The sequence below is a fragment of the Amaranthus tricolor genome, chromosome 9, assembly GCF_026212465.1.
Source record: "Amaranthus tricolor cultivar Red isolate AtriRed21 chromosome 9, ASM2621246v1, whole genome shotgun sequence".
NCBI lineage: Eukaryota > Viridiplantae > Streptophyta > Magnoliopsida > Caryophyllales > Amaranthaceae > Amaranthus > Amaranthus tricolor.
This window is the reverse complement of record NC_080055.1, coordinates 17,817,241-17,844,555: the sequence shown is the minus strand read 5'-3', so window position 1 is coordinate 17,844,555 and position 27,315 is coordinate 17,817,241. Positions and strand designations below refer to the sequence as shown.

The following is a 27,315-nucleotide window of genomic DNA, read 5'->3' as shown; positions in this document are numbered from 1 at the left end:
AGTTTATAAGGTCATGGAAATGGTTGCAAGCATATCACAATATTGATAATATGGTGCGTATCATACTTCCAAACATTTCAAATAGCATTTCACTACAATAATAGTAATCAAGCCATAACCTACACGCCGAAGTTCCTATAGCATGAATCACCTAAAAATGGAGAGCTTGATAATAATCTCAAAATTTTTCCCTACTAGAAATAGGGTCTCGGATTTTCTGTTACAGCAATAGACCGAAATATTTGTAGGTTGGGTAGAAGGCTACAAGTATTTACAATGAAAATTAGGGACAAAAGCAGCATTGCAATGCTTTATACAGGAGCTAAAGATTTCCTATATGAGGTTTTTAGCTCATGCCATAAGCAAAATAGGGAATCATATGTATCATCATCAAAATTACCTTGCTCACATGCAAGAGAAAGTATGGTTTTAAACCACTGTTCATGTAGCGTAGAGAACTCTGATCTTTGCTCGCTTGACTTGAAGCTTGCACCTATCATCTCTTTCATCGCCTCGCTTGCAGTTGAAGCTGCTTCTACTACCTGTTTGGGTATTCCAGCCATAAGAGCCACCTGTAAGCCGTAGCTTGCAGGACAAGCTCCAGATGCAAGTCGATAGAGAAACACCAAATCAAAGTCCTTTCCTGATGAGGATGTAGGCCTCATAGCACAGGACATGTGTTGTAGAGAAACATGAGGATGCGATGCAAATTCCTTTGTCAGTGGGTGGTAATGTGTGGCAAACAGTAAGCGACAGTTTACCTTCTCAATTAAATGGCGAAATACCTGCATAGTTGACCAGGAAGATTGAATTACCAGATATGACTGCCAAACTAATAGCACTGAACAAAATAGAACAAGACATTGATCACAAACATGACTGCTTTTATATATTATGGCATACTTTAATCTGAAAAATACGAAAAATTTTGTTGTTTTTGATTGATATTGAGTTGTTGTAAAATATCTGAAATTAACATTTGTAGTCATGCATCAAATGTATGTGTCAAGAAGACATGCAGCGTATCAAATCATTGAATTAGCGAAATAGCAAACCCTTATTCCAGTTTGCAAAAGCCAGATTTTTGAACTGAATACAAACTAAATAGCACCACATAGCTTTTCCTGCAAGACCTATCTAGGTAGCACATATATTGACGAATTGATACCAGTCAGTAGAATGCTACTAGATGTTATAAACTGATTCAAAAACTTGACCACATCATGTAAAACATTAAAAATAAAGCAAGCTGAACAATTCATTCCATTACCAAATACTGAAAAATGAGGGACAAAATTCAAGAAATCCTTACAGCATATGCTATGGCATATCCATCGAAAGTACTTGTTCCTCGACCCAGCTCATCGAGTAGGACAAGGGAGTCTTGTGTTGCATTTTGGAGAACTGATGCTGTTTCCGCACACTCAATGTAAAATGTACCTGCAGGATTAATTTGGTATCAATAATTGACAACAGTACTTCTGCAACTCAGTGATTTGAAATACGATAGTGCAAATCTGCTATTATTAATTTGTAATTAGCAAATTGATGATATCGCAGGTGCTCTAGCATTGACTTCAGCTTCTTCTCTCTCTCTCTCTAAGCTTATCATGATGCTCCTATAATGTTAAAATTAGAAACACGAGTACACGACATGCCAGGAGCCTATCAAAATACTGAACATCCCTCAAGTCTTATGTGATATGTCTACATAACTACATGCTCATTTGAATTTGTTAGTTATGAAAGGAGAGGTAAAAACCTCACTCAAAAGATCACTAATTAAGGTTTAAGTTGAGTGTTTATGTTGTGTCAAAGTTTAGAACCAAATAATGCAATATAATGATGAATGGTAAAAATAACGTAATAATCAAGACAAAAATTTTAAGGTGGTTCACCAAACATAGGCTACATGCACCATCTTGCCTAGGATTATATATTAATGTGTTTAAAGGAGAAAATACAAATTGAAGGAATTACAATGGAGTATAAGTGTGGGAAGAGAGGAGCTAAAATGGGAGTATTACATGCACTCCTTAGCCTTCACAAGTCAAGATTTACTACCCATACAAAACAATCACATGTGACTCTTTGTCCTCTTCTATCCTTCACTAACTAAAATGATTAATTAACTTAATCAGGTTTTGATTACTTGATAACACAAGTCACCAATAATCCTAACAAGTTAATATAAGAAAAATAAGAAGAAAATTAAGAAGAGAAAAATGTGAAGACAAAATGCCATAAACTTGTTACTTGCATTCATCATAATAATTTCAAGTATACAACAGTTTTTATTGTACTAGAAAACATAGATAACTAACTAGCTAAATATAGCGAAACATTAACTCAACTATCCTACTAATAAGGCACTAAGCTAATGGTTCCTAAAGTTAAGAAACTAACTAATAAATGCTCCTAATTAATAGCTACTTAATTTTGAATCAGTTTTTCAACATAACCCCTTGATTCAAAATTTCTAAAAATATGAATGAAGCACTTCTCTTCCGGTCATGTAATGCACTTCTCATTACCATTACTTATGTTGGCACTTCATCACCAACAGTTAACTAATTGGAGCCCTTCTCTCCACTTACGGTGCACATCTCACCATTTATACTCTAAAAGAGTGTTTCTTCAATGGCCACTAGTGCAATGACAAAAATAATTATAATAAATTACCCTATATAGGTCATCATGGACGAAGCTACATGGGGGGCCGCAGGAGGCCCAACCTCCTGCCGAAAATGTAATCCTTTGTAATTTTGACTTTAGCCCCCCCTTTACTAATATGATATATAGTTTAAAGAGAGTAAAAATATAACAAAAATTACTATAGCTCAATGGTTGGATTAACACATTAGTAATCTAAGGTTAAGGGATCAAATCCTAATTTAAATTATTATTTATTATAGACTAATAAAATTATATGATAATGTCATTACTATTTATCTTTCATAATTTCATATTTATCCTTTAAGTGTGTATTTATATTTTTGTATTTTAATTTTAATATTTTTTAGACTAATTAGGCAAATATATGGAGTCGAAATCACTTGGTTTTTTCAAAAATAATTTTACATGGAAGCTTCTACTACATTTGTTAAATACATTTTTTGCAATGATTCAAGTTCATTTCAGTCTATATGATTTTAATATTTTCATAGCTTAACTAATGTTTAGTGGTTCGTGCGGGTCATTGTTGATTTCGATTTAGGTGTTTCAGGTGGGTTTGAAATCGGATTTTGTGTTCATATTGTTTTTACATAATTGTAAATCATTTTTAATTTCAAGTCAAATCGGATTCGAATACAATGTAGTGTAAATTTCGAGTCATCGTGTCAGTTTTGAACACCTTACATAATAAATAATTTTCTAGTTTATCAATAATTGGCCCCCTGATTCAAAATCCTAGCTTCACCCCTGAGGTCACTACAATCAACTTCACAAAAATGGATATTGTCTGGACTAAATAGAAAACTTTTGTCATAAGCAAGTCACGGAGTTAAGCTAAAGACTAATAGTACAAATATATATATATATATATATATATATATATATATATATATATATGCAAAGCACATTGCCAACCACATGGCAAAATAGGCTAATGCTGTGTGACTTAAGAAAATTAATGGCAGACAAATGTGACTCTAAGCTAAGGAAATCAGTCGGAGAAGCAGTATTGTAACTTACTTTCACCCGTCATAATTCGATCAGTTGCACCAAGCCTAGTGAAAATAATGTCTGCAACTGATAGAACACACATCTCACATGGAACATAGCAGCCAAGCTGAAAAAAACAAGGTTTTTAAACAATATTAGATCTAATGTGGCAAGAAAAAAAGCTGATAATAATAAGTTAAAAATATGCAGAATTTTTAGGGAAAGAAGAGGAAACCTGTGCCATTATAACTGCTAGACAACTAGCACGCAAGAGCGTTGATTTGCCCCCCATGTTTGGTCCAGTCAACAGAAGAGTTCGGGGATTTTGGCTATTTGTATCCTCTCCCAGAACTATGTCATTTGGCACAGGAACTCCAAATTCTCTGAGGGCAAATGGATGCCACAATCCTTTGATTTTAAGTATAGGTCCTTTGTTATTTTGACAAACAGAAACAAAGGTAGACTCTGGTAGGATGGAAGGCCGACACATACATCCCCTTGAATCAATAGCGATGGCGGCAAAAGATCTTAAGACGTCTATGCAATTAAGGGAAAATATGACTTGAGACCATTGACTATATTTCTCAACAAATAACTCGATCAAAATAGAGAGTGTCTCAGCATCGGTTTCTGTTGCATCGTGATCCTGATACAAAAAGACATGTCATTTTTCAAATAGTAAAACATGTTGGAAGAGCTTCTGAAGTTTTCATTTCCTCATGTATAGAGGATGGTGTCATAGCAGAATCAGCTTCAAGCATATAGACAAGATATAATATAGTACGACACAAGAGTGAAACATTCTTCATGTGTCAATCTAATCTACAAATTATCACTTAAAAAAAATTAATAGTTTAAGAAACAAGTTAAACTGGAATCAATGGTAATATTAGCTGGGGAAATATAAGAAAGAACAAAAATTTGTTGCTTGATATAGTTTAGGAATAATTTTTCTTAGGGAAGTATTGCATATGATATTAAGTAGGAAATAAAGGTATATCATAAGAATTCTTTACAAGTATATTATATATAATCATTAATTGAGTTTTATTTATGTCATTTAAGTTTGAAGTTTTGTATAGTTCAATATAATTTGAATTATGGTTTAAAATGAGAATCTTATGTAACATATTCAACATAAGAAATAATTGATACATCAAGGAGAACAATAACACAATGCAAAAAGCCCTTCAAATATATGGAGTTAGCGAAATAAAACAAACCAAATCAATGGTAGAGATCATCTACAAGGAGAACAATAATATCACAAAAATATTTATATTTCAGGTTTTCAGCTTTGCATTGCATGGGTTTGAAAAGTAGTATAACTGTTAGGTGACTAATTTTGCTTAGTGTATTTGGAGCATAGTTATTGGGAAATAAAAGCCCTGCTCTCTTGATTGGTTAAATTTAAGGAGAAAGGGTCCCTTCCTTGGTTTAGTAACTTCAACACCTACTTTTGCACAGGCGTCCAAAGTACAACATATCCGGATATGAATTAATCAAAAAGAAGCTAACCTGATACTTAGGGAAGTCACTATCTATAGTAGCTTCAAATTGGTGTAGAAACTCACTGAGCGTGTCATGCCCACTACGCTCAGGAAAATAAAAAATTTTCAATAGCAATGACTTGATATGCTCTTCATTTTGTAGTACAAGCAGCAAGTCCATTCCAGTTCTTAAACCCTTAACAAGAGTGCCAAATACTTTCACCTGCATCATGTCGAACATAAAGTCTTAAATGAAAATTATACAACAGACAAATAATTACAAGCATCTAGCTCATAGCTTAGAATATTGTTTTAACATATAAGGAACGAAAATAAAACTGTAGTATAAGTTCACAGGGCAACATGCTAACAGCTAAGAAAAGGCTACATAATACATACAAACAACTTATTGACGTAAATATATAGAACGGCATTTTCAAAAAACGAATGACTTCCAATGCTTCGGCTGCGAGAGTTTCTCATTCAAAAAACATTCAGAAATTTCAATTAGCGAAACAGTGATAATAATCATAGATAACCACTCCAAAGTTGATATAAGTTATTGTATGAGCTTACAGCAAACTCATATGGTATCAAACTTCAGGAAATAGGATTTATCCAATTATTTGGAAGGGACCGATGATACTATAGATGACAGCTCAGAGATTATCTTATCAATCCTTCCACTTTGAGGAAATGATTTATGAAGACTTTACATTATAACCAAATCATTAAAATGCATATACCATCAAAGATTTTTGAAATGCAGTCCAAATTTCAGGAGAAAGGGTGTTATTGATAAATCAAAATAATACAGTACTGCAAACAAAAAAAAAAAGGCCCAAGTTGTAAATTTTACTTGGCTTGCCCAACAAAAATATCAGGTCAAAAGTAATGCGGAGTATTTGAAGGGATTAGTATATAGCTAGGGCCTCACTGCCGTGAAGTGCAAAAAAAAAATTTTGAGATGGCTTTGTCCAAACATAACAGAAACATCCTTACCCTTTGTTTCAATGTTTTCTTCCCAACCAAGGGTAACATGAGTATGGCTTGTGAATTAACCATAGCTTTAACATTGCCAAGCAATCTTTCTAAATCTGGAATTTTGCGAAGATATTGTGCCACAACCAACATGATTTCTGGTTGCATAACTAAAGCTTCAACCACATTAAGCCTATTATTGATTTGCTCAACATTTTTTAATGGATGACAAATCCAACTCCTCAAAAGTCGCTTCCCCGAAGATGTTATACAATTATCAAGATGTTTGAATAATGTTCCTGAAATAAAAAAATTAAACTCAAAAAGACACAATACAGTACAACAATATTGTTATCATTTTCAATGTAAAGGAAGGGTTCTTGAGGATCACCAGTTGAACCACCATCAGCATTGTTATTGAAAATCTCAAGATTGATTAGTGTCTGTCCATCCATTCTGAGGCAACCCCTATATACTTGGTATGGAAACACATCTCCATTGCATAAAACATCATCCAACTATAGAAGGACATATCAAGAATCACAAAAGTAAAGACAATAAAATTTGCATTTAAATAAGATAGGGGGAACAAACCATCAATCTGGATAAATGATCAATAAGACCACCCAAAGCACATAGGGTAACTTCATGATTTGTTACACCATCAAGCAGATGATCCCACAGGTCACAAGAATTTTTAAAATATTTCTTTGACTGGATCACATCCTTAACTCCAATATCACCCGGAAAACCATTAACAGGAAACGTGGGTGTAAGCTGTACACTGTTGGAGCCTGCAACATTTAATAAACTTATGGGTTCTCTACAAACAAGTTTAACATTTGGAAAGTAAAGTATTGGAGAACTACTTCGTTGCAAATTGCAAAGTCGGCTTCCTAAGACAAGCCAGCTCAGTACTTGGCTTGATTTGCTAAAGCTTTTTTTCATGATCCCTCTTGCTACAAATACTATAGTACATACATTACAGAAGCATTATACTTTTGTACCCAAGAAAGGTCAAGTAGGGTAACATACATGTGTGAATAATGGAAATCAGGCCATGACGTTGGAGTAACAAGGTCATAAACAATCTTATAACATTTATATCTATACAACCTAATTGTTGTCCATTTATAGTTCTGATATACAATGAGACGAAATATCCAGAAGCAATTTTTAGTTGAAAGACTGGATGAGTATTAAAAACCTGTAGATGAATACTTTCTAATTACTTTCTGAGCTTCTTTAGATAAACCTGCAATACAATGAATTGTAAAATAGGAACTCATAATTTTGAATATTCACCATGGAATTTTTATAATCATAGGCAAGTATCATAATGGCAGCCAACTCAACAAATGTTTACCTCTACTTTCATAAATAATTTCCTTGGGAGACACCTGGAACCAAAAGATTACAGAACACTTGAATTAGTTTCATAGCATATCCCCCTAGTCCAAAAGTACAAGTTATGAAATAAAGAACATACTTGCATTAACAAGGCCATTAAAGCAGCACAGGAAGCATCATCACTGACAGAACCAATCCAAATTTTTAATGCAGCACAATCAACAAAAGCAAACCCAAATGTTGTTGTACCACCATCTACCTCAATAGACCCCTGGACACAAACAAAAGAATAGTAAAACTTATTATAAAAGTGCAACTAAAATAAGATCCATTAGCAAGAGAATACTTAAGAACTGAACACATTCAATTTCCTAAGGAAAAGGTCATATTTAACTTCTTTTTGATCAAGACTGTCATTCCTCAACTTTGACTACCAATTCTCAACATAGTTTTTACCACGTCAAAATGCATAGAACTTGTGTCCTTATGTATCATGTAATTGTTCTTTTCTCTAATTTCTATCACATACATAAACAGGAAATACGCCCTCTAGTCACTTGAATTGCCACATTTCATAAGACAATATAGTCTACGTGTTGTAATGTGAGTAGGTTAAAGTTCATCAATGAGAGAAAACATTGGGGATTAGTTGTCCTTAAGATGTTCAGAACTATCCTGAAACATCAAGAGCTAAAGGTTACTTGGTGATGGCAAAAAAGTCAACTAGAGTCATTACTCGGGAACAATGGACAAATTATATTATCCCTCTTTGAGACATGATTGTATTGAGGGTAAATATTTAAGGGGAAATAAAGGTCAAACTATGCAAAATAAAGGTAAGTAGAGGTGAATTCAAAATGGGAGATGAAAGAAAAATGATACAGTGGTATGAGGATAAAGAAAAAGAGAGATTATCATCTTAATTTTGGGGATGAAAGAGGAAAATATCTCTCCTCTATCCTACTAGGGTAAATATTAATCCCAAAATGAGGGAACTAATTTCTCCAAACATCCTCTATCACTTCAAAACCATTTTATACCCTCGACAGTAATTATATTCTCTTAATTTTATCCTCTAATAGCCTTGCTTTCTTAGTTTGGGTTTTTATTTCTCCCATAAATATTTACTCTCAATACAAGCATGACTTTAGTTGAACCATCATTCGAAGTTATTAATCTCCCTATTAAAACATAAGTTCTCCAAAGTTGGTAAATTATAGGCATCTAAAGCACATTTAAATACAATTTATTTAAGCTACAATTGCCCTCTAACTTCGAAAATTTGGCTCATTTATAGCATGATACTATTCAAGCTCCTATCCTGAACTACAAGTTTTAACAAAGCTAAATGTATTAAAAAAATTTCATAGGTCATGCATATTGGTCTTGACTTAAGCACGTGGTAAGAACTAGAATCAACAAAAGTATGAAAGAACATCAGTCACAATCATAGAGTTAAAATGCGGTAACAGTCGCAATTGCGGTAACGAAACAATGATGCGATAACGGGAGTGATGCGTTTATCATAACGGCTAAATATCGGTTGAAATCAAAAACATCCCTTGATACGGCCCAAAACGCGGATTTGTTTTTACACAATGGTCACAATTCACTACTATCAAATCCAGCTCCCTTCATGTTATAGCCTTACAAGAGCAAAAGTTTTACTTTGTTGGTCTTCTTCACAAATGAGCTAGCATCATGAAAATCTATAAGAATAAAATCAACGTTCTAAAAATCACCCACTAGATACCCATAATTATCTGTCAAATACCAATTCGGAAGGCTCTAGATAATGTACGTAATATGATATCCTCAATAAACCATGTGTGCCTCATCGATTATCAATAATGCCAGAGACAAACCAGCATCGGCGCATTGTCTAACGTAACATCATTATGACTTCTATATTTTCACGCTGATTAAATTCATAGAAGTAACAATGATAAGCACATTTACAACATTTCATTATTGTAATGCCATTAAGTGGCTTCCACCTAGGCTCCCACTTAAGGGGTTCGGACCCTTACCTTTGCAAAATAAGGTAGATTTCGATTGACCCTTAATAACAAATATTATAAGCAATTTCATATGAACTAAGTGTACTTAATTTAGTTAGTCAAAGATAAGGTTGAAGAAAGAATAGTACAATTGTATTAGCACATTCGAGTTCTACATTTAACTATTGTTAGCAATTGCACTCAAGCTAAACTTCTTCGATAACATCCACTTTTTCTAATATAAAAATATTGAAAAGAAAAAAGCTAAATACAAGGTTGAAGAAAGATTAGTACAATTGTATTTAGAATGTGGAAACAGGGCAGATGAAATGGCAGAATTACAGTACATTAAGCATAACCTCAGAGCCGAAAGATCCACACAATGCAAACATTGTAGAAAAGGTTAATATTGAAATAGTAACGAAAATATATAATAATATCAACGACAAGTAAGAAGTATCGACTGTCTCAGAGGCTAAAGGGTAATGACTGAGAAAATTGGCTTCAAATCTCACTAACCTCCTTTATTGCAAGAAGATGAACAGCATCAGGGCCAACATTTTCATCAGCTATTGTTGATGGTGTGATCACATTAACCAACTTTCTAGGGATCACCTGAAATCCATGAATGTAAGAGGATACAACTATCACAGCAATCTCAAACTAAAAGAGACAAAAGATATTATCTTATCAGTAAATCAGTAAAGATCAAGAAAAAGAATTGTTTCAGCATTCAGGTTTTTCTTCTTTTTTTTTTCTAGTTTCCACTACATGAGCATTTTTTAAAAGTTGGTATTCAAGCTTCTACCAAGTAACCAAAAGCAAGGCAATTTTTTAATAAAAACAAAACTCTTAGACAGACCAAATAAAGTACAAGATATTTTTTATATTGAAGTTATTTTTCATAACTGATTTGTTCCATCACCTTTTTATAAATTGATGTGTTATTTCACCAAGCTGATTTCTGAAACAAATATAAGACTGATAGCAGTTCAAAAAAAAGTTGGTAAGGTTTTTCTAACAGGTGTCATATATTTCAAATCTTCATTATTTCCTCACCTTTATGAATGTCTCCTTATAATGTAAACATACTTCATAACATCACGTTTAGCAGTTATTTGAGTTCAAAACACCTAAAACGAGTTTGGAAAACTTAAATTTAAAGCTAATGAATCTTATTTAACATTAAGATTAGCAATAGATGAGTTCAAAGCGCCATTATGAGTTTAGGAAGCTTCAAATTTCTTGCTAACATAACCTAATAACAGACAGTCAACGTCAAGGACAACACATGGATGATCTCAAAATCACACGTGTTACAAAACCATGGATACCATGTGGTTATTCACAAACATAAGAATACTCTATTGAAACACCCAAAACAGTATTTAAAAAAATAAAAAAAATAAAAAATAAAAAATAAAAAATAAAAGTAAAAGGTACTACTAGTACTTTCTTTAATTAAACAATCTGCCACCATTACATAATTGAACCGAGTCATATAATGCAGGATGAAAGAGAATTAATACCTGGTGATCACTTAAATGCATTACTAACCTGATTTGAAACTAATAATGGCTGAAATATTTGATAATTCCTAGACAGTATAGCTACATTTGTAGGACTGATAGCAAAATAATTGTTTAATCCAAAAGTTGTGTGTGCCTTGGCCAGCTCTTTATGTACTGCTAAGAGAATAAAGGATTATTTAACACATCCTTGACTCTAGAAATCTCTTTCATAGATTTGTTTTGATTCGTGAAGCCCATCTCATCTCTTGGGATTTAGGTTTTGGCAATATTATAGTATTTTTTAATCTAGAATGACTTGTAAACCACACTTCTTGTGGCTTACACAAAATTCACTAAGCCACACAAAGTGGATTAACCAAATTTTGCCGATTTTTGGTGTAAAAGAAGCTTCATTTTCTTGATCAAACACATAATATCCTTAATTATACAAACAAAAATTCGTAAAGAAAGGCCAAGTGGACTTACAGCACTTGCACCCCTTGCTTTTGCTTGATCTGATGTCTCTAGTTGCTCCATTCGTCCAACTTTATACCTTCAAACAATCAAAAATAAAATTTTACAATAAGGTTTAAGATTGATACTAGTATTATTCAGATTATGTAATGGGAAATGAATACAATGAAAATTTAGAATTGCATGATTATGTAATGAGATGACAGATACTAGAGATAATTGTTGTGCAGAGTTTCATATTAGTAGTTAATAACAAGAGAGTATATGTAAACATTCATATTAAAGCTAATAGAAATTCAATGCGTTCAAAGCAACAATGGGCTCTAAATGCTTGAAATAAGTTTTAAAAGCTTCAAATATACCACCATCAAAACTTAGAAGATAAAATGAGTTCAGAATGAAAAGGCCCTAATCCCAATGGAATCTTTTACATGAACCGAAAATAACTCAACATAAGAGATCATTTGTAACAATTACACGACAAAAAACACATTTAAACCAAAAATGATAAAGACAAATTAAAAAGGTTGCATGTCATGATATAAACAAATAAAAGAAATTTGTGTGGAACAAAGATCTCCTACCCTCGAGCAACCAACTTCTGCACAGCTTCATCAATGCCACTTTCAGAAATACCAACCTAGCCACAGGGAATAAAAGATTTTAAGCCAGGCTATTAAGTTAAAGAATGATGTTTGACACAGAATTAATTACTGGTAGCAAACAGTAGAAGAGCAAATGATACCTGTCTACATTTCCCCACACCACTATTTGTTAATTTCCAATCCAGTTCCTTGTGCCCTATTTCAGCATCTAGCTCATAAAGTTCATAGAATTTCCCCTACATTAAGATATTTACAATTTTCAAGTCAACAAATTTCAAATAAAAAAAATCAACATTTCAAATTAAAAAATGTGTATTAAAAATGCTACTATATCCAGAGTCTTAGCAGAGTAAAAAAGGCATCCAAATCAAATACCAGACCTTAGTATTTAATGATACTCATGCATATTTCCAGTATTTTTTCTAACAATAAACATCATATATGAATCAAGTCCCTCACCACAAGTCCAACAAACAACTGAAAAAGAATACCACTCACTTTTAATCTTAAGTTACAATTTACTTCAAATAAATTATGTTATTGCTAAGTGAGAATCCTTCCACTGAGTCACAACTTGCCACATCAAACATACAAAAATGCTGAAGCCTTGACATGAACAATATGGGGTCAATTACATAAGCCAAACCAATATTGAAAAGCATAGCCAAAAGAGTTATCTAATACCAATCTAGAACTAATAGCCAAAAGATTTATCTAATACCAATCTAGAACTAAGAAATCATTCCCAAAGTTGATCTAGTATATTCTCCTCCTCCATTCACACCACCTTAAATTTTGGAAGCATAACAAAAGGAACAATGAAAAATTTTTACAAAGTAATTTGTAAGTTAGCCAGCCGCAATCAAAGTTGAACAAAATAATAGTAAGAGAAGCATATTAACTACTACCCTACCGGCAAAGTTTCAGTTAACAACTTACAACTTTAAAGAACAGCAGCACATCCATATACTGACATTTCACACTCCAATACTGTTTCTGTGATGCAGACATTTTCTTCAAGGTGTCAGGTGGTATATAAAGCGTCCTTTTATCATAGAGAGGGTCACTAGGCCTTCTTCGATTCGCATCCTTAATTTTAGAAGCATGGAGCCACTCAAACTTGCTAGCAACTTCTGAAACATCTAAGGGAATCTTGTTCTCTGGCTTTGAATCTTCCGCAAGAAATTTCACTCTTTTGCTAGATTTTGTCAGGTCGAAGTCAGTTTTATCCTCAAAATCAGTACAATTCTCCTGAACACGCTTCATGCGTGGAACAAATGGTCGGCCCAATGGAGTTTCTGGTTGGACAACATTGACATCATCTTTGCTATCTAACAGACAGTCTTGAAGCTTTGCATTAGAAATACTCTCCTGAATCAAAGAAGAGGAAGAGTCCTTCGGCACTTCTTTGCAATCATTAAATATGTCAAACATTGAGTAAATAATTGAGGAACCATCGTTGTCTTGGGTCCTGCAAAAGCCACTTGAATAAATAATAAATAATAAATAATAAATGATAAATGATAAATACAAGAACTTATAACACAAGAGTTGTCTACACAAATACAAACTTACAAAGACATATAAACATAGACAAAACTCTAGCAAAAATACAAATGTGCATGACAAAAGCCAACTGATAAGTTCTACATTCAAAAGTCTATCATCAACATACTCCGAACATATGAACCACTCCAACAATAGACTAGAAGGTGCTATCTCTCTACTCCTTGCATGAAACGTAAACACCAAGTCACTGATGCTACTATAGATGCAATGTTTTGTGAAAATGATATTATAGATACAAATCGTGCACACCGCAAGCTGAGGTTAATGGATAAATAACTCTATTAACAAGATGCAGCTAAATATAAAAATTGAGTAGAAGAAGAAAAACGCCATAAATACTGTTCCTACTTCAATGTCTGTCACTAACATGAACAGCTAATCTACTAAAACAATAAAGTAACATAAATTCCTAATCAATCACCGAGATTTGTAAATCACCACAAAAAGACAAAAAGAATAATACTAAAATAAACAAATTCATAAAAGGTAAATTAAAATCGCAAAACTCCCACCATATCAAATCTAAATATTCTTAATCAATCACCGTGATTTGTAAATCACCATAAAATAATAATAAATAAACAAAATCAAAAAAGATAAATTAAAATAACAAAACTCTCATCCTGTCAAATCCTGCCACATAAAAGTGATTTGTTAACTTCACAAATAATCGTTATTTACTAAGACCTTCTCTATCAAATCCTACCGCATGTAAGGGTGATTTGTTAACCTCACAAATCATTGTAATGTACTAAGACCTCCTTGTAAGTAAAAGCTGTTAGCTCTTTGTTCATTTCATGAAATTTAAAAATATAACACTACCTAATAACATAAATAGAAAAAAAATAATTTTATATATTTCCTAACGTAGCTTATGGTTTTCCACTGGGAAAAGCTACCTCTAATTGTACAGTTATTTCAAAATGACAATTTACAAAAGTTACATGTAAACTTCTCTATACTGAAGAAATTAACATATAAAACCTGTTAACTTCCCTACGTCCCAGTAATAGCTGTAAATAAAATGCTTACCACATATCACACAACCATACTATTAATGCCACACTCACAGGTAGGGATGGTCATGGGTCCAAGACCCTGTTGGACCCACCCTTTTTAAAGGTTTGGGCCTTAATTTTTGAAACCCATCGGATCCGGATTGGATCTGGATCTAAAAAATATCTGACGGGTCCGGGTCCGGATCTGAAGGTGAAGACCCGGACCCTAAACTTTTAAATTTTATATTATGAATTTCTGATTTCTAAATTCTAATATTATATTTTTTTATTAATATATAATGCCTTGATCAGTTGATTGCCTTCTCATTCTCAATCCAGTAAGGCAGCCGTACACTTGTACCATTGGCAGACTATAGCTAGATGACTTGTAATCACATATCCATGTTTTCCTGGATTACTTGTGATTTGTGAACAGGATGTTTATGGAAAATTCCACTGATAAAACACTTGTGTCCTTGGCATGAGAGCATTTATCTTTACCATAGTTTTAATAGGCCTAACATTTATAAGCCTAACTACTGCACTTTGTAATGAAGACTCTTAACCTGAAGGCTCATCCACTTGCATTTTTTTGGTTTACAGACACCCATATGCTCTTTTCATATAAATTAATAAAGGGAAATGATTAATTAGACATTGACATAGCTGGCAGTAGGTGAGGGTTTCCTAAAGAGGCTTTATATAAGACCCATTAAGGACCCTAGACCCGTCAGATCTGTAGGCTCTGGATCTAGGTCTGAAAATTTTGGATCCGGGTCTGAATCCATACAAAATAAAAGGGTCCGGGTCTAGGTCCGGCCAGACCCGCCCCATGACCATCCCTACTCAGAGGGCTATATCATCACCATAAGCAATCAATGACCTCACAATGCAAACAATTGACTTAATTAAATCAAAGAAATGAACTAATTCGCAGTTCATAAAGCTAATATTATAGCCTCCAAAGCATAAATCAGCGAAAAAATTCCACAATACTATAAATCAATTCCGAAACAGTCACAAATCAAAGAAACACCTTCCTCAATACAAACAACAGTTCATTTTCACCGTAAATTCAATCAAGAATAGCCAAAACCTATAAAAATTCCAAAAGCCCTAGAAATGAGAAATCTTGACGAAAAAACAGTAACTAACCGCTGAGAAACTTTGTTATTGTCACCACTCTTGACAAATTTATGCATAATACTAGAAAAAACTGTAGATTTCTTCATCTCATCAACAGGAGTTAAATTATCAACCATAACCTGACGAGGAACTTTCTCCGGAGGTGTATCGGCACCTTGAACTTCTTCAACCGAAGAAATTGCAGGTTTAGAAGTAAATTCATTAGGTTGAATAGTTCCGCTATTAAAGCTTTCCAGCGAAGAAAACTTACACGGAGTTTCTCCGCCATTGAGCTTATCTCCAGCACCGAGATTGCGATTTTCCGATGAAGGTTTCTGGAAGAATGAGAGAATTGATCTTTGACGTTTCATGTTGAGGAGAGAGAAAGTGAAGGGAAGAGAGAGAAAATGAAGAAAGGTTAAAGGATGGTGAAATTTTTGAGAGATGGAGTTAAGTAGACGCCATTTTAAGTCTTCGAGTGTTTGCTGGGTTTTAATTTGGCGCCATAAAGAAAACAAATTACGCAAAAACTTGTATGCAACAATTAAGGATGAGAATCCGTTTTGAAGATCTGAACTGAAAATTTTAATCCGATTTGAGTTTGAGAAAAATAATATTCAATTATGTAGTCCGAGTTTAATTCATAGACGAATAGGTACGAAACCACATTAAAAAATCTAATAACTCGACCCGACTCCAACTTTGATCTGACTCCAACTCTGACTCGACCCGACATCCTTCTCCGACTTGTACAAAATAATAGTACTCAAAGTTTTATACACAATTTTTCATTTCATAATTGAATATTGAAAGAGAGACAGATTAATTATAGTCAAGGTTGTTAAAAAGTGTAAATTTAACTTAAATCAAAAAGAAATCTCAAAATCAAATCCCAGAATTGCATCACAGAATCCAATGATTCAAGAATTTGCAAAAAATAAAAGTCGTAAATGCTTATGTATATATATTCTTTAACCATTTTCATTGTAAAAGAACAATTAAAACTCATTTAATAATTTAAAAACTTTATTATGCTTCTTATCCGTTTCTTTTTTTTATTATTTTTATAAATTGACAAATATAAAAGATATACTCTAATCATATATCAATAATTAGTAAAACAAACACACCAAGTAGATATTTTTTTTTGAAAGGAAGCTAATAATTCAATGATAAAAAATGTCATCCGACATCTATAAGAGAGTAACAATCAATCTAATACATAACAAATTTAATTTAATGAAAAAAAATCCATATAGAAAAAGTAACGATCATTATAAAGGAGATCTAACACCGAAGCATTATCTTTATTACATCAGTGTTTGATACAACCTCCTCCAAGGAACTATTTAGATCTGGTGTGACTTTGAAATAGTATAAGTTTGATACCATTGACTATATTAGCAGAATTGACTCCTGTGATGTCATATACCTTTTTATCACCGAATCGATAACAAGAGTCCAGACTCTCACCATGAGAGACTTTAAAACCTAATATATGGGTACATCGAATACAATAAATGGATAGAATAACTCTATAATGTAGAGAGAATGGATTTTATTTATATTCAAAAATGAAAAAAAAAAACAAAATTAAGTGATTACAGGTTTACCATCAACTATAAGGTTGATAGTAGCACCAAAACTAACAATAAGGGCTGGGATTTTTAACGAGAAAAAAAAAAGAGAGAGAGAAGAGAGGCTAGGGTTTTTATGGGTTACACTCCAAGTAGATACATTAACAATGATACTAATTAAATCAAGCAATGCCAAGTAAAATGATATTGTAATAAGTTTATCAAAGACAAATTATATTATAATAGTTTTAAAGCTCTAATAATTCCATAAAGCACATGAAAAAACTCAATAGTTTTTCACAATCAATAATTAAAAAATTATCGATTATGAACTTGTAATTTAGAAAAAAAAATCCTAAGGTAGCAATAATTTTCATTATAAAGCTAAGAGTCCCTAACTCTCATGCATGTTATTCATAGAATAGTTAAATTATAGTCAAGAGTCCCAATGAATCATTGGAAAGCGATAAAGTAGAAATTAAAGTCCAGGGATATAATTAATTGGGTGGACTAAAGCCCAATTTAACACAACATTTGTGTGGAGCATTTTAGATTGGTAGAATGGTACAATTCTATATGATTTTTACGATTCTAATTCCGATTTTAGAATTTGAAGAACATATTTTTTTAATAAGTTGTAAATGAAAGGCTGCTCCATTAGTTTTTTTTTGCTTTTAAATCAGTGGTAATATCGATAAGAATAAAACTTAATGATCAACGAAACTCCATTAGAGGCCAAGAGTCCGAGTTGAAGCAAAATTGGAGTATGTATAATCTGACTTCAAGTGGAAATGGACTGAAAAAATCATACGAGGTTTACTCGAAGCAAAGTCGAAGGGTGGATAATTCGAGTGAAGTCCGACCCATTGCCATCTTTAGCAACGATTGTATGGATGCAACTAGGGATGGTCATGGGGGGGGTCTGGAGCGGGTCTGGCCAGACCCGGACCCGGACCCGGACCCTTTTATTTTTTATGGATTCAGACCCGGATCCGAACCCTAAGGGTCCAAAATTTTCAGATCCAGACCCAGACCCTACGGATCTTGACAGGTTTAGGGTCCTTAATGGGTCCTTAAAGGGTCTTATACAAAGCCTCTTTGATTTGTCAAAATTGAACCTTTTGCGAGTCTTTTTGTATTTTTGTAAGCAACTTATTATCGTATTACAAACACTTGTTCGAGTCCATAAAATTCAAATACAAAATAATTACTAAAACGTAAAAACACTTGTCTAAATACATAATTAAAAATCAAATATATATAAAAGACTAAATGAGATACATAGTTTATATTAGAGGAGAAAGAAAAAGTTAGGGTTACTGGACACTGGAACTGCGGTAGTGTCTTACTAGTTACTGGATTGAGATTAATGAGAAGGCAAATTAGGCAATCAATATTCAAGGCATTATATATTAATAATAAAAAAATTAATATTAGAATTTAGAAATTATAAATTCATAATATAAAATTTAAAAGTTTAGGGTCCGGGTCCGAGTCTTCACCTTAGGACCCGGACCTTGACCCGTCAAATATTTTTTGGATCCGGATCCGATGGGTCTCAAAAATTAAGACCCAGACCCTTAAAAAATGGGCGGGTCCAGAGCGGGTCCAACAGGATCTTGGACCCATGACCATCCCCAGATGCAACCACCTATATATGGGCCAAATAGTCTGCAATTCAGTTTTTTTCAATTTTAGTTTAATACTTTTATATCAAATTGAAGGCTTAGAGCATAAACAATAATTATAAAATAAAATCCTTTTATGTCCTCATATATCCTTTAATGTACTTATCCCATTGTTGCATATTCCTCTAAAAAGGGGATCAATTTTTATCCCTACTTGCAGAGTGGAAGAAAATGGATACTTTTTTTTTGTTTCCCTAGGTAAAACTTCACGTCATTGGCCATTTTTTTTCTTTTTTTTACCCATTCATACATTAACATTTGTCATTATTTTTGACTGCCCTCTAATTATAATGTATATTTTACTTAGAAAAAGTACTCCACTAATAATATAAAATATTGGCAAAGTAAAAAAATAATAACACCTGTTATGGGGTTAAATAAATAAAATCGTAATTTATTTAGTCAAACCCTAACCACCCAACTCGGTCCAATAATTTCCTAAAATAACTACCCACTACTCACCATAACCTACCACTCACCCATCATACCCATGATTCCCACATTAATTCACTATCCAACCTCCATTCTACCATTATAAATAAATGTTGCATACATCATTTGCAGGGGACTAAGCTTTTATATTGCTATCGTTACACCACAATAAATATTCACCCTACTACGTACAATATAAACTGAACCAAATATTCCTTCAATTGATCTGAACTCATCTTACAATCCGTTAATCTTGTATTCATTCATTATCATATATTCATTACTTTCTGTCTCCCGATTTGACTTGAGCGTCGGAGGGGTTTTCCGGGAAATCACCCCCGGACAAGGCTAACATTGTATTGCAGGATTTGAGGTCTCATCAACAGAAGGATCATAAGCACTTTTAGCATACTGACAGTTACCCTCGATTACACCCTATCTCCAGGTATTTTAAGTGTCTTTTGCACTTGCTCGTTTCATAACCGAAACAACACCAACAATTCAATTTTTTCCCTCTATATAATGAACCCAAATTTGCTTATTTTCTATTCACATCAAATTTTATCATTTCCCATTTAACGAGTATTTGTTGATGGATTTTATCGAAAAAAATCGTGAATTGCAAGCAGTGGAGGATGAAATAAGATACTTTATTAACTCCATTGCTAAAAGAGATAGAACTCATGGTCTACGTCAGCGAAAAAAGAGATAAAAATCAATAAATGTACGTTTAGTTGATGGTTACTTTTGTAACCAACCATTATACAATGAGCGCCAATTTTAACGTACGTTTCACATGACTAAATAAAAAGAAAGCACAAAATATTAAGCTTTTAATTTGCATAAAAAAGTAGTTCCCTTCCTGACTACCTCATCATTTATATACGTGAGAAAGAATCACAGTGATAATGTTCCCATAAAAGCATCGTCACTCATTCATTTAATGTACAGTTATTTTTTTTCAGTTTATGTTCTGATGGAAATGCACCAAGTATGCCCGATGGAATGCTTCAGCAAGTTTTTGTTATGTTTTTGCGGATGGTTTGCTTAGTCATTTGTAATTATGCCAATACATAATTTCTCAGTATATGAAAAAAGGTGTTACTATCTGTCTAAACTATGTTATTTCATGTATAAAAAGTGTTACTCAGCTTGATCAATTCAAAAAAAAATTGTATTACTTTTATCATGAAATTTGTTATTTTGTGCTTATTATCTAGTTATTTAATATTTAAAAAGTATTATTAACTTTGTTACTTAGTTCAACAAAAGAAAATGTATTACTTTATGTTTAAATTTGTTACTTAATTTTAAGGGTAAATTTTGTTACTTTATGCCTAAAATATGTTACTTTGTGTTACTCATCTAATGGGTTAATTTTTTCAACAATACAAACTGAATAGTATAAAAAGAAATGGGTTACTTTTATCATGAAATTTGTTACTTTATGCCTAAAATGTGCTTGTGTTACTAAGCTAATGAGTTCAACAAAAGAAATTGTGTTACTCAGTTCAACAAAATTTGTTACTTAGTTCAGCAAAAAGTGATACTCAGTTAATCACTTCAACAAAAGAAATGTATTACATTTATCATGGAATTTGTTACTTTGTGCCTAAAATATATTACTTAATGTATAAAAAGTGATACTGACTTTGTTACTCAGTTTAACAAAAGAAATGAGTTACTTTAACAAGTTATATCTCTAGAAACGAATATTCAAGTAACATTAACAAAAATCTATAGCAGTCTCAACTTTCGAGCAACTATGGCAGGAAAAAACATAATCTAACTTTAAAGTAATAGCCAAATCCACAAAAACCAACAAATTTAACATTAACCACAACAATATGCTTATACTATGAATTTATTACTTTTAACTGTATATCTCTAAATATGCTACTTTTAAGTGTATAATTTGTTATTTTATGGCTAAAATTTGTTATTTTGTGTTACTTAGCTAATCAGTTCAACAAAAATAATGTGTTACTTTTATCATAAAATCTGTTACTTTATGCCTAAAATGTGTTTTTTAATGTATTAAAAGTGTTACTCAGCTTAACACATTTTGTCACTCAGCTCAGCTAATGAGTTCAACAAAAGAAATGAGTTACTTCATTTTAAAATCTGTTACTTTGTGTGTATAAAACTATAAATATGTTACTTTATAAATATATATATATATATATATATATATATATATATATATATATATATATATATATATATATATATATATATATATAATGTTAACTAATGAGTTCAAAAATGAGTTACTTTATGTCAAAATTTGTCGCTTTATGTGTAAAATATGTCTTTAAAACGTGTTTCTCAACTTAATCTGTTACTTTATTTATAAAGTAACTTAAGAAATAAATTACTTTATGTCAAAATATATTACTTAGTATGTAAAATCTATTACTTTGTGGTGCAAATGTCAGCACATATCTTATACATATTTAGGCTATGTGGGACTTGAACCCACACCATGTACAATATTATACATTGCTCTACCATTTAAGCTAATAGCCTTAAAATCAAAATAGAACTTTACTAAACAAAAACCAGCAAATTGAACATTAACCACTATAATATGCTTATACTCTGATTATGTTACTTTTAAGTGTATATCTCTAAATGTGTTACTTTTAAATGTATAATTTGGTACTTTATGGCTAAAATATGTTATTTTGTGTAGATTTTTGTGTTATTTAGTTAATCAGTTCAAAAAAATAAAAAAAAGTGGTACTTTATGTCTAAAATTTGTTACTATATGTATAAAAAGTGTTACTCAGCTAACACATTTTGTTACTCAGCTCAGCTAATCAGTTCAACAAAAGAAATGAGTTACTTCATGTCAAAATCTGTTACTTTGTGCCTATAAGCAGTTACTTTATATATAAAAAATGTTACTCAGCTAATCAGTTCAAAAATGAGTTTTTTATGTCAAAATATGTCTCTTTATGTGTAAAATAGACCTTTATAAACAAAAGTAACACATTTAAGTCTAAAAGTAACCCTAATTTATGACTGAGCAACTTATTCTGGCTTTACATATAGCAAGACAAATACCAAAACTTTTAAGCAAAACATATTACTAAATGTGTTACTAAACATATTTTGAGCAGCATAACTTAGTAAACGTTTTAATTAGGGATGACAATGGGTATTGGACCCAACCCGAATCCGTGGATCCGTATCCATTTTCACGGATCTGGGTCCTAAAAATATAGACCCGTTGTATCCGGATCGGATCCGGATCCTTTTAAATTTCACAGGTCCGGATTCGGATCTGAGAAAAATACCCAGACTCGGACCCGCGGATCTGGAGGACCCATTTTATTTTTATTATTTTTTTTTTATATCAAAAATATATTAACATACTACATACCCAAATACCCACTTAGGCAGTAGCACATACCCTGATACCCAGAGTCCCAGTCTCCCAGACTCCCTCCCTCAGTACTGCGGCACGCCCTCACTCAGTCATCACCCTCGACAGTCGACAAAGCTGCCAGCGCCCAGCCCTACTAATCCTCACAGCCACCGGCCAACCGCTTACTCCTCCTCACAGCCACCGGCCCACCGCGACAGATCTTCTCCCATCTCCTCACAGGCGGCTGGAGTGGCGGATTTGAAGGTAATGAACCCTAATTTTGATTTTTTTTTTTCCTACAATACTTTTGATTTATGTTGAGTAGTAGATATATGTCTAATGTTGAGTTTAGTGGTGATTTATGTTGAGTTTAGTGGTAATTTTTGATTTATGTTGAGTAGTTTTTTATTTATTTGATGTTAGTGGTAGATTTATGTTGATTTATTTGAGTTTAGTGGTTGATTTATGTTGAGTTTAGTGGTAATTTTTTATTTATGTTGAGTAGTTTTTTATTTATTTGAGTTTAGTGGTTGATTTATGTTGAGTTCAATGGTAATTTTTGATTTATGTTGAGTTCAATGGTAATTGATGACTAGTAAATTTATCACAGTGTATTGTTGAGTAAATGGATAATCAAAATGATGGACTTGATGGTGCTTCTAGTCAACCTATTGAGCATCATATATTCATGAATCATATGGGAAATTTGAGGGTAATGTTGATGTTGAGAATGAATCTACTGAACAAAGTAGTGCTATAAGTAAGAAATTAACTTCAGAAGCATGGACTTATTTTGACCTTGTACATGTGAATGGTGTACAAATGGCAAAATGTAAGACTTGTAAGAAAATACTTTCCTACAAAGGGAGTAGTGGAACTTCACATCTTAAACATGCTAAAAAAACATGTTCAAGTAGACATTTAAACCTTGCATCTAATCAATCACAATTAAAAGTGAAAAGAGAAATCGATGGATCTACTTACTTAGCAGTTAATGAAAAGCAAACGAAAGTGGTTTTTGATCAAGAAGTATCAAGGAAAGAATTGAAGAAAATGGTGGTAATGCATGAGTATCCTTTATCAATGGTTGACCACATTGGTTTTAGAAACTTTTTGAGGAGTTTAAATGACAACTTTAAGATGATTTCGAGAAATACATTGAAAAATGATGTGATAAAAATGTACAACACCGAGAGGAGATCTCTTAAAGTCTTGCTGGAGCGTAATGAGGGTAGAATTGCACTAACAACTGACATGTGGACCGCCTCTACTCAAAAAAAGGGTATATGGCTGTGACGTCACATTTCATTGATGAAGAATGGGTTTTACATAATAGAACTCTAAGGTAATTTCTTTTCCTTTCATTTAAATTTCATTGCTATTGAATTTTAAATTAGTTATGTGAATTTTATTTAAACTTGAATCCATGTTGGTGTGTGAATTTTGTTTAGGTTTTGTTATGTTCCATACCCACATAACAAAGGGGTTCTTACCAAGATATTATTGGATTGTTTTTCTCAATTCACCTTGGAAAATAAAATCTCTTTTATTGTTGTTGATAATGCTACCACAAATAATGCAATGATGAATGTCTTGATGGATAAATTAGAAAGTAGTTCTTAAATGTTGGGTGGAGATTTTTTGCATATGAGGTGTAGTGCTTACATTCTTAACTTGATTGTGAGAGATGGTTTAGACATCATTGATTCTGCTATTTGCAAAGTTCGAGATTGTGTTGCATTTTGGATGTCTACTCCTAAAAGAATTGAAAAGTTTGAGGAAGCTTGTCGCCTTTTGAATGTGACTAAACCTAAAAGGGTGAGTCTTGATTGTAAAACTAGGTGGAACTTTGCATATGATTTGCTTGACACTTGTTTGCCTTTTAAAGAAGTTTTTAACAAGTTGAAACGTCTACATAGAAGGTTGAATTTTGATGTGCCTAGTGATCATGATTGGCAAATGGCTACTCTTGTTTGTCAAAAGCTGGAAATATTCTATAAGGCAACTAAGGTTTTTTTTGGTAGAAATCATCCAACTTCAAATTTGTATTTTCGTAATGTTTGTGAGATTAAACTTGCATTAACTAAGTGGAGGCAAAATGACAATATTGAGATTATTAGAAAAATGGCTGAGAAAATGGTAGAAAAGTTTGACAAATATTGGGATCATACTAATGAGCTTTTGGCCATTGCGGGCATTTTAGATCCGAGAAATAAGATGGATTGTGTGGTGCATTATTTTAAGAAATTCTATGGAGATGATGCCAATGCTAAAGTGGAAAGAGTAAGAAATACTCTTTATAATCTTTTCGATGAGTATAAAGTCAATGTAATGTGAATGAAAGTTTTCCAGTGGAGACACAATTTGAGGATCTTGGTGATGAGGATGATTTCGCTAAGACTAAAAGACAAAAAATTGATTATGTGCCTAGTAAAAGTGAAATTGATCAATACTTAGAGAGTCGTACTTTGCCGGAGAATAATGAATTTAATATACTTGCATGGTGGAAGATAGACCAAAGCTACCCAACTTTAAGAAAAATTGCCAAAGACATTCTTGCAATTCCTGTCTTATCGGTTGCTTCGGAAAGTGCATTTAGCACGGGTGGAAGAGTAGTTAGCGCTCACCGATCTAGGCTTCATTCTCAAACAGTGGAGGCTTTGATGTGCTTGCAAAATTGGATGGTCGATGATGCCAAAGGTAATTTTATACTAATTTGCACATTTAGTCTATATTTTACTAACTAATGTAATTATATTTTTCGTTATTGAAGTTAATTTTCAAGGAACTTATGCTTGTTCAACTATCAACGAAGATGGTGAGGATGTGGAAATAATGGACAATCTTGATATGGTATTTATTTTGCGTTATAAATTTATAATCTTATATTCTTATATTTAAATTTTTAAAAATTGCATCTATTAATGAGTTTTTTTTGGTTTGTAGGATATTGATGATGTTAGTGTTGAAGAATTTTGACAAATTGAGAACATTGGATGACTAAGAATATGAATAATTGACTTTTCTTAATTATATTAAGTTATTTTGAATGTGTTTGTTGGATTTTGAAGACAATTTTAAGTTGTATAATGTTTTTTTGGGTGATTCATATATATATTATTAACATTAGTCTATAAATATCGCTTTATTGCAATCTCAACACATTTAAAACTACAAAAAAAAAAGCAAAACTGGACCCGTTTTGGACCCGGATCCGGTACTGGATCCGCAGTATCCACGGATTCGGATCTGGGTCTTGCAAAACTAGACCTGCGGATCCGGGTCCGGATCTAGATCCTGTTTTTGAAAATGGATCTGGATCCGGGTCCACCTGGACCCGGTCCAGATCCGACCCGTTGCCATCCCTATCTTTGATAACAAATGTTAGAGGAAGAGTTGTAATTTCAAAGTGAGAGAAAAGTGAATTGGGGAAATGATATGCCTCTTTTTAGGTTTAGGGATTTAAGGGGTCAATTTTAGAATCCTAATCCTTAAATTTCACCACCCTTTTCATTTTATCGCCACCCCTGAGGAAATTACCTATTTGCCCCTGGATAATCAAAATATTACGATTTTTCAATTGAACTTAAAATTTTCTATATATACCACATTCTCACTAAAATTTTTTCTTACCACACTTAAAAACCAACTTACAAAAGCAAATTGTGGGAGAAAAATTAAGTTTAATCCGCAAACAATTAATCGAGGTAATTTTTTTTCGAGTGTAATTAATTTCAATTTACAAACAAAAAAAAATTAAAGTTGAACCGCCCAGATCTGGGCAAAATTTTTTTTTTTTCGTTTGTTTTTGTATAATTATTATAAATTTTAATATTATTATTATTATTATTATTATTATTATTATTGTTATTATTATTTTTATTACTGTTATTTTAATAATTTTATTATTATTATTATTATTATTGTTATTATTGCTGTGATTGTTATTATTTTTATTATTGAATATATTTTTATGTTTTGATTTTTAATTTATTAATGTAAATATGTTTGTTATAATAATTATTATTATATTTATTTTTAATAACTTTTTTATATCGTTTTTATTATTATTGTTATTGTTGTGATTTTTTTTATTTTTGGAATGTAAATTATTAAAATTTTTTTTTTAAAAAAATAAATCGCCTAAATATGGGCGATTGGACCCGGGTTCAATCGCCAAAAATGTGGCGATTGAACCGGGGTCCAATCGCTCAGATCTGGGCGATTCATGTAATTTTTTTTTGTTTTTTGATAATTATTATTGTTATTTTTAATTTTATTATTATTGTTGTTATTATTATTATTATTACTAATATTATTAATAATTTTTTTATTATTTTTGTGATTTTTATTATTTTTATTATTAAATAATTATTTTTCTTATAATTATTAATTTATTATTTTAAATATATTTATTATAATTAATATTATTATTATTAATAAACTTTGTATGTTGTGTTGAAAATTGTTTTTATT

The 27,315-nt window shown here is 32.1% G+C and overlaps 2 protein-coding genes across 3 annotated transcripts; one reads left to right on the top strand and one right to left on the bottom strand.

Moving 5' to 3' along the window:
• Window positions 1–40: 40 nt before the first annotated feature.
• LOC130824570 (DNA mismatch repair protein MSH7) lies at window positions 41–16,350 on the bottom strand. Of its 2 annotated transcripts, none has more exons than XM_057689627.1 (17): window positions 15,800–16,350; window positions 13,017–13,548; window positions 12,218–12,313; window positions 12,057–12,112; window positions 11,485–11,551; window positions 10,007–10,102; window positions 7,627–7,758; window positions 7,504–7,537; window positions 7,345–7,392; window positions 6,732–6,931; window positions 6,529–6,655; window positions 6,159–6,436; window positions 5,185–5,379; window positions 3,902–4,312; window positions 3,697–3,793; window positions 1,313–1,440; window positions 41–785 (listed from the first exon to the last, which is right to left on the bottom strand). In XM_057689627.1, the coding sequence occupies exons 1-17, from the start codon at window positions 16,138–16,140 to the stop codon at window positions 312–314; spliced, it is 3,312 nt and encodes a 1,103-aa protein (XP_057545610.1). In that variant the 5' UTR covers window positions 16,141–16,350; the 3' UTR covers window positions 41–311. The 2 variants fall into 2 exon arrangements, with proteins under 2 accessions (XP_057545610.1, XP_057545609.1); XM_057689626.1 differs by having other exon boundaries at window positions 13,017–13,560; window positions 15,800–16,318.
• An 8,112-nt stretch (window positions 16,351–24,462) lies between these two features.
• Window positions 24,463–25,818, top strand: LOC130823324 (zinc finger BED domain-containing protein RICESLEEPER 2-like). The gene is made up of 4 exons (XM_057687942.1): window positions 24,463–25,063; window positions 25,192–25,539; window positions 25,613–25,692; window positions 25,786–25,818. The coding sequence occupies exons 1-4, from the start codon at window positions 24,463–24,465 to the stop codon at window positions 25,816–25,818; spliced, it is 1,062 nt and encodes a 353-aa protein (XP_057543925.1).
• Window positions 25,819–27,315: the final 1,497 nt, after the last annotated feature.